This window comes from Chiloscyllium plagiosum, chromosome 9, assembly GCF_004010195.1.
Source record: "Chiloscyllium plagiosum isolate BGI_BamShark_2017 chromosome 9, ASM401019v2, whole genome shotgun sequence".
Taxonomy (NCBI): Eukaryota; Metazoa; Chordata; class Chondrichthyes; order Orectolobiformes; family Hemiscylliidae; genus Chiloscyllium; species Chiloscyllium plagiosum.
In genome coordinates, this window is record NC_057718.1 from 102,372,120 (window position 1) to 102,380,896 (window position 8,777).

Consider the following 8,777-nt stretch of genomic DNA (forward strand, 5'->3'; position numbering starts at 1 on the left):
GGGATGGGGAGTGAGGATGGGAGGGGAGTGCAGGTAGTGAGGATGGAGGGGGGAGACAGCGGGGGAGTGAGGATGAAGTGGGTAAGTAGTAGAAACAGAAAAGGCAATACCTTCAGAAGTAAGCAACAGATTGGACCTCTCAAATCTAATGTTGATTGTGTTTTTCATGCACCTTCTTCGCAGTCGTAACTTAGTATTCCTCCCTCTGTTCAATCACTTTATTATCTTTGTATGTTGTGCTTTGTCTGTACTACACGCAAAACAAAACTTTTCACTGTTCGTGGTACAAGTAACGATAATAAAATCAAATACATGTCAAATCAGGACAGTCATCTCTAGGTGATAAGCCATGGAACATGAAACATGTGTCATGGTCCTGTGATGAATACAGAAAAACATTGACAGAAGATGGGGTTTAAAAAAGACTAAATTTCAGATTAATTTGGCAGGTACAAAGAGTTAAGCTGTCAATAGTTGTGCTAAAAGGACAGACTAAACTATACTGACCAAAATATGCACTTTACATATTTAAAGATATCATGCCCAATTATCCTGCATTTGATTATCCGGAATTCGGTTAACTGAACAAAATACTGCCTGTCCTGTGTCCTTTGGATAATTGAGGTTCCTCTGTACATGGATAAACAGTGTAGACTGATGATTTACAGGCAGTGAAAGAAGTTTCACAGTTTGCAGATTCAGGTACAGACTCAGGTTATACAATTGATAGTTGCAGGATAACTTGGTATAAATTAGCAATTTGTAATTCAGGACCAATTACATATTCTGTATTTTAACTTAACAGGCAACAGGTTAAAACTGACACGCTAAAGCCTTTCTACTAATGATGAAATCAGAAGTTGCTGTAAAAAGTCAGTAGGTCTGGCAGCATCTGGGGAGCGAAAGCAGAGTAAACATTTCAGGTCCAGTAACCCTTCTTCAGAACCTTTACTGGATCCAAAACGTTAACTTTGCTTTCTCTCCACAGATGCTGCACAACTGCTGAGTTTTTCTGGCAATATTTTGTTTCTGATTTCCAACATCTGCAGTTCCTTGGTTTTTCCTTTCTGTTAATGATTTGCTGTGTGTCTTGAACATTAAAAAATCTAAAAAAGAATAAATCTGTAAACAATATTTTTCAGAGGTCTGCAGAGTAGCACACGGCCTGAGGAGAGGAGACTGAGAAGCTCATAAGACAACCGAAAAAAAGGAGACTAAAGAAAAAAACAGCAATAACATTGATGTAAGAAATTCACAAAAAAAGGGATGATTAATAAATAGAAGGACAAGCAATTTGGTGATAACGTCTTATGTCAGTGAGACAGAGAATCAACTAATAAGATTAGTTAAAATTTGATTTGGTTGATTTAAAAGATCTCTTGAGATTCTGGAACAAAATTAAACTATGCAAAGGTCTTGCAAAAGAAATAAGCAGATTGCTATTCGTGAAGACAAAACTATTTTCTCCACTGGGCAGAAAAAACTACAAAATCGTTATGATTTTGCCCAGTTTTTGCCACAAGAGTTAACTCTGAAAATTTTCAACGAACTGGACATTCGAAGCCTGGCTAATGCTGCAATGACATGCAAAGCATGGAATGATCTGATCGAAACCAGTGACAGCCTGTGGTACAATCACTGCCTGACCATATTGGCTGTCTGCAAGAGAGAGGTACAGTGGGATCGAGCACATGGACTTTCATGGAAGGTTTGTGCAGTTGGCAGTGATTTGCATGAATAAGCATTTTTATTGTCGACCTCCACCCTATTCCTTTTTTCTCAAGAGTGCTTCACTGTCACCTCTGTTTCTCTTTTTCACCAGTATTCTCCCTGCTATTGTCCAACATATTATAAATGCAAATATTATAGGAATGGAAACACTTTAAGGAGAATGCTCATTCCATCCAGCAGGGAGCAGCATGCACTTCTGATATAAAAAATTATTAGCGAAGCCCAGGATAGACAAGTATGGTAATGCCAAAGACCATATGAGATGAAGAAGACCATGATAGATGTTAAGAGGATATAGAAAGGCTGGTGGAGTGAACACCATACAGTAAAGCAGGTAAATAGCGATATAGTAGTAGTGTCATTGGACTAATGATACTGGTACTACTTTGGACATGTGGGTTCAATTGTAAACAGGCCAGTTTGAAAAGAACACAGAGTTTGGAGTATTCTCTCCAAAATCTTTGTGTTCTTTTCAAATTGAACCCAAATCTCCAGAGCAGTACTACTATTATTAGTCCAGTGACACTACTACTACGTCACCAAGATAGTTCAAGGGATGAGGGATTACAGTTATGCAGAGACACTGGAGAACTGGGATTGTTCTTATTGCAGAAAAGGCTAAAAGGAGGTTTGATGAAGGTATTTAAAATTGGAGAGTTGAGAGGGAGTAAGATCTATTTCCAATTGATAACCAGAGTACACAGTTGATTAGTAAAAGAATGCGGAGTGATATGAGAAAATCATTTTTTCAGCAAGCAGTTATCGTTTGGAATATGCCATTTGATAGGCTGATGGAAACAGTTTTGACAGGAACCCCTCAAAAAAGAATTGGATAAAGACATGAGAAAGAAAATGTTTCAGGAACATGTAAAAAGAGCTGACTAATGAGAGTAACTCAATTGATCTTTGAAAGAGCTGGCACAGAATTGATGATCCAAATAGCCACCTTCAGGATATTTTCTGATCAACCTGTTCAGAAATGTTTTTACACACCTCTGGAGCAGATGCAATGCAACTTGAAATCCAGACCTCCTCTTATATTATTCAATGATTTTATGACCTCTGTTTATGCAGTACAGGACATATAAGCATAACTACATTTTGTAATGTGACTTTCACAGAAAAAAGCTATGAATATAAGCAGAGTTGATTAATGACTGTAGATAAAAAGCAGATTGATAGTTTCAAAATAAAAATAGGAAATGCTGGTATTACTCATCAGGTCTTGCAGCATCAGGTTGATGACCTTTCATCAGGACTGGGTGAAGTTCAAGATGAAATAGATTTTGAATGAGGGCTGGGTGAGATAAGAACAAAAGAAAGACGTGTGATGGAATGGAAATCAGGAGGAACTGAGTGGTAGAAGAGCTAGGCCCCAGAGCCAAAGAAAGTAAAGGTGGAACAAGGAAAGAAACAAAGATGTACCGAGAACAGGTGCACAATGCTAATATGGTCATCCATATAGGGGAAAAAGAGTTTAAGGAGGGGATCTGAGTAGGACTGGAGCAAGGAATGTTCCACATATCTGATAAAAAGATTGGCATGGCTAGGATCTAAATGGATATGCATAGCAACACCTTTTTGGAGGTAGTGAAATGAATTAAAGGAGAAATCGTTAAGTCTGATCACAGATTCCGCCAGATGGACGGACACTTTTTTATTTGCATTGTGTTATTTTTCTTTCAGTTTGGCATCCACTCTTGGCACATCATTTAGAATCATAGCACAGAAACATACCCTTTGGTCCAACCAGTCCATGCTGAACATAATTCCAAACTAAATCAGACCCACCTGCCTGCATTTGACCCATATCCCTCCAATATTTTTTATTCACGTCCTTATCTAAATGTCTTTTAAATGTTGCAACTGTACCTGCATCCTCACCCTCCCCTGGAAGTTCATTCCACATATGGACCACTCTCTGTGTAAACCAATTGCCCCTCATGTCTTCTTAAAATCTTTCTCCTCTCACCAGAAAAACATGCCCCCTAATCTTGAAATGCCCCACCCTAGGCAAAAGATAACCGCTATTCCCTGGAACTATATCTGTCATAATTTTATAAATCTCTATAAGGTGACAACTCAAAACCTTCATTTGCAGCACCATCCTAGTTAATCTGTTCTGAACCCTCTCCAGCTTAATGATATCCTTCCTATAATAGTTAAAAATCACACAACACCAGGTTATAGTCCGACAGGTTTAATTGGAAGCACACTAGCTTTCGGAGCGACACTCCTTCATCAGGTCCTGTTAAAGGAGCAGCACTCCGAAAGCTAGTGTGCTTCCAATTAAACCTGTTGGACTATAACCTGGTGTTGTGTGATTTTTAACTTTGTACACCCCAGTCCAACACCGGCATCTCCAAATCTTCCTACAATAGGGAGACCTGCTGTCGGTGCATCTTTTGCCTTTTTCCTTGTCCCATTTGTATTCTCTTTGACCAATAGGTTTAACTATTCTGTATTCAATTCCTCCTGTCTTCCTATCACAGACCCTCTTTTTGTTCTTGCCCTACCCAGTCCTCATTCAAAACCTATTCTATCTCTTAAAAAAAATTATCGACTTAAATAATTAACTCAGTTCCTCTGTCCACAGAAGCCGAGTCTTTCCAGCATTTTCGGTTCCTGTTTCAGATATCTGGCATCAGAAATGTTCTGATTGCCAGTCATAGTGTTTCCTTGTATTGATGTTTATGAACCAGTGTAGTTTTTGAATCACTTCACCATGCTGATTTGGAAACTTATCACTATTCCTTCAGTGTTGTGTAGTGAAAATCCTGGAACTCCCTCCCTAACCTACAGTGTCTACCTAGAGCACATGGACTGCAGCTGTTCAAGAAGGCAGCTCTCCACCACCTTCCCAAGGGCAACCAATAATAAATGCAGGCCCAGCCACTTAAGCCCACATTCCCTTGAATAAATAAAAATACTTTCTTCATATGACCCACATTTGTAGAGTTCTGCAATAAACATTTGTTGCAATCTTTCTTAAAAACTTTTGTATTGTATTGAAAGTTGGATAATTCCATCTGTAATAACCGTGGGGACCACTGCAAGCATGCAGTGTACTTTAGTTTGGCATACTCAAATGTTTTGACTGTGCCAAAGCAGGTCCTGAAGGGAATATTAATGGCAAAAATATGAACATATCCACATCCCTGAGTTCATGATCATCACTGTTTTCATTTTTCAAGTTGTAGCAACATAGGAGAAAGAATATGTCGTTCAGCTCCTCAAGTCTTCTCCGCCATTCTAAATAATGGGCTATAATCTACCACAATGTCATATTACCATGCTAGCCTCATATTCCTTAATGTCATTAGTAACTAGAAATCTATAAATCTCTGCCATGAACCTACTTAATCACTGAGCTTCTACAGCTGTCTGGGGTAGAGAATTTCAAAGATTCACTATCCTCTGAGTGATTTCTTCTCACCTCATTCCCGAAGAAGTTGCCTGTTATTCTGAGACTATGGCCCCCACCCTGAGTGTAAAGCAACATCCCTTGTGCATCTAATCTATCTATCCCTTGATGAATTTTGCAAGTTATATGAGGCCAACTCTCATTTTTTTAATGTAAGAGAATGCAGACCCAGTTTCCTATTTCTCTGCTCCTGGATAGCTCCATCATCCCAGGAATACCTCTATGGCAAGTGTACCCTTCTTTACTGCACACAGTATTCGCAATATGCTCTAACACAGGTTCTATACAATTGAAATTTTCCTACCTCTGTGCTGCCATCCTCTTATGATAAAAATTAACATGCTGTCTACCTTCCAAATTGCTTGCTTTCAGCAACTTTGGAACGAGGTCATCCAGGTCCCTTTGGATTTACTAATCTCTCATCACTTCATAAATACTCTGAACCTTCATTCCTCCTACTTAAGTGAATATTGTCACACCTATCCACATCATAGTCCACCTGGTAACCTCTTGCCCCATTCACTCAGCATGTCTAAATCCAGCTGAGTCCGTTTGCATTCTCCTCACAACTCTCGTTCTCACAACTATCAAGTACAATCTTAGAAATAATACAGTCTGTCCCCATATCCAAATCATTGATATAGATTGTGAACAACTGGGACCCAAGCACTGATACCTATAGTACCTCGCTGGTCACAGCCTGCCAATCTGAGAGTGATCCATTTATTTCTGCTCCCTGTTTTCTGCCTGTTAACAATCTTCAATCCATGCTAGAATATGCTTTAATTTCATATGCTTTAAACTTAAATAACTTTCTGAGTCAGACTTTATCAGAAGTCTTGTGAAAATCCAAATAATTCCACTGGTTCCCCCACACCAACCCTACTGATAATATCCTCAAAAAGCCAAATCAGGCTTGTCAAACGTGATTTCCCCTTCATTAATTCATGTTGATTCTTCCCAATCAGACAATTACTTTCTGTGAGGTGCCAGTATTGGGTTGGGTGGACAAGGTCAGAAGTCACATGATACCAGGTTATAGTCCAACAGGTTTATTTGAAATCGCAAGCTTTTGGAGCACTGCTCCTTCTGCAGGTGGCTTCACCTGGAAGGTTGTGATTTGGAGTTCACCTGTTAGACTATAACCTGGTGTCGAATTTTTTTTTCTAACTTTCCAGAAATCACAATCTTTTATAATAGTTTAGAGTATTCTTCTTATTACTAAAGTCAAGCTAACAAGTCTGTAACCCCCTGCTTTGGAAGCCCCTTCCTTTGCTGTCTGGTTTTATGCATCTTGCTGTTTACTTTCATATTTTATTCACTTTGTCTTAATTAATTGCTTGGTCTTCCTTAACTGAATTCTAAAGTTCTCCCAATCCTCAGACTTGCAACACTTTTCTATCTTAACCAGAAGTTTAGCACATTTTCATTCACCTTTAGGACCTAGTTTCAATCCATCTTCGACTGATGGAATAAAAAAAGTTTATATTTTTTTCTGTTTGAAGAAATTATACGTGCAGTTTGGGCATTTTTAACCCAGTTTGACTATACGTTTATTCTATAATCAGCCACACTGTTGGGATTGAAGGATTCCTCAGCAACCTGGCTTCTATTTCTAGTAGCAATGTAAAGTTTCCACTTTACAGGGAGAATTATAACCAAGATATCATAGCAAAGTCAATATTTTACATCTTTTTTTAAACAGAGATTTCAATTGCATCTTTCACAAGTAAATCTTAAAAGAAACTCATGTGAGAGCTACTAGCACAAGAGTCTCTGTTCATTAACCCCGATATTGTTGTTAAAAAATTAACAAGAGTTTGCTGATCTACTGTTGACTAAGAGATCACGAAGTGTGTGGTTATTACAAAAACAGTTTCATGTATTTACATAATGTCATTAATATGAGACATACCTGCAGGAAAGTTCTATGAAGCACAATTTCTCACCAAATTGGGTAGATGACCAAAAGCTTGCTCAAAGAAGTCAGATTAAGGAGCTTCTTAAATGAGGTGGAGAGGCCAACCAGTTTGGGGAGGGAATTCCATAATTTGCAGCTGCAGTGGTAGAGCAATGAAAATTCAGGGTGCTTTTAAAATTGAAACATTTGACCAGGATACAAGGTAGATCAGAAAACAAAAAGGCGAATGGCCAAGGCAACAGAGTTTAATGATAAATTATAACATGCATTATATAAAAATCATGCCATGTTGAAAAATAACAGTGCATTCACAACATTTTTTAAAAACTGACCAGCCTTTTTTCCTCAGTCATTCAGAGATGAAATCCGATATTGTGCAGCATTTTCATCAAATGTAACTTTCTACTTAGTGCAAATACTTTATTGGCAAGTGGAATGACCTTAGTTGTTGATTTAGCCCATATACGCTGTTTGGCTTTTATTTCATAAGTGATAAAAGGAATATTAAAATTGAAACATTTTATTTGCTTAATATTTAGGTTACTCTGATGAGGAACTACAAGAAAAGCAACATAAAACGCGCATGGTTAGATGGTCAATACAGTCACATTCATTCTGCAGCTGAGCTTCTGCACAACAGTATGTGTGAAATGGATGCAGATGCTTGGGGAGAGATACTGGAGGCAGAACTGGAAAGATAGTATTGTGTTAAGTTGGGGCATTTTTTGCAGCATCATGCACTTACAAAACAAAGCTAAAAGCACTAAAATAAAAGTTTTATTTGTCAAATGGTTTATGCTTTAAAAATAGTAAATAAGAAATTTTATTGCATTTGTAATCTTTGAATAGTTAGAAATGGAATTTATTTTGAAGTTGCAATTTTATTGGAATATTTAAAAATATAGCTCCTTTTTCAAGAAATATGTTCCACTGTTTTAAGCACTTTTGTTTTTCTTTGTAAATTGATCATGGAGGTGTGATAATAACACTATTTTTGATTTCTTTCTCTTGGTAATGTACAGTCAGAAATAAACCTTGGACCTAGTTGTTTTGACTCATCCGTCTGCTGCCAATTTTGGCAATTCTGTAGTTCATTCAGCAGCACTTAAAAAAATCTAATTGATTTAGGTGTGCTACAGGAGTGAATATAATCATTACCTTTTTCAAATCTTAGTAATATTGAATAATTCAGTCAATGCATTTGTTTCTGGTTTCTGTTAACTTTGAGGTTTGTTTTATTACTGAAGTTAAATTATCAATTTTTTGATGACTTTGTTGATCAATGCAAAGACTGAAGAAAACAGACTGAAAGGTTCACTGCTGGTCTGGGCTCGGTTAGCTATCCTCAGCTGAAACTACGGTAGAGATATAGTAGTTCACCCTCGTGGCTTTTATGGGAATTGGAATAATAATCACTTACATTTGTAATCATATCTTTTTATTCCTAGAATGTGAGTTCAGATGCTAAAACTAGAGGGCATAGTTTAAAGTGAGAGGGGAGAGACACAAAAGGGTCCAGTGGGGCAATGTTTCCATACAGAGGGTGGTGAGCATCTGGAACAGGCTACCAGAGGTAGCAGTGGAGGCGAGTACAACATTACCATTTAAGAAACATTTGGACAGGTACATGGATGGGATAGATATGGACTAGACAAACGGGACTAGTTCCTTAAATCAGCTCCATGTTTTGATTGTCCCCAC

The 8,777-nt window shown here is 37.9% G+C and overlaps 1 protein-coding gene across 1 annotated transcript in view; it reads left to right on the forward strand.

Moving 5' to 3' along the window:
• LOC122553109 (F-box only protein 48) overlaps positions 1–8,134 on the forward strand; it is a 13,601-nt gene extending 5,467 nt beyond the window's left edge. Inside the window, exons 2-3 of the mRNA XM_043696657.1 lie at positions 1,143–1,708; positions 7,616–8,134. Coding sequence (XP_043552592.1) covers positions 1,406–1,708; positions 7,616–7,777 — 465 coding nt within the window. The 5' untranslated portion in view covers positions 1,143–1,405 and the 3' untranslated portion in view covers positions 7,778–8,134. The remainder of the gene's footprint in view (positions 1–1,142; positions 1,709–7,615) is intronic.
• Positions 8,135–8,777: the final 643 nt, after the last annotated feature.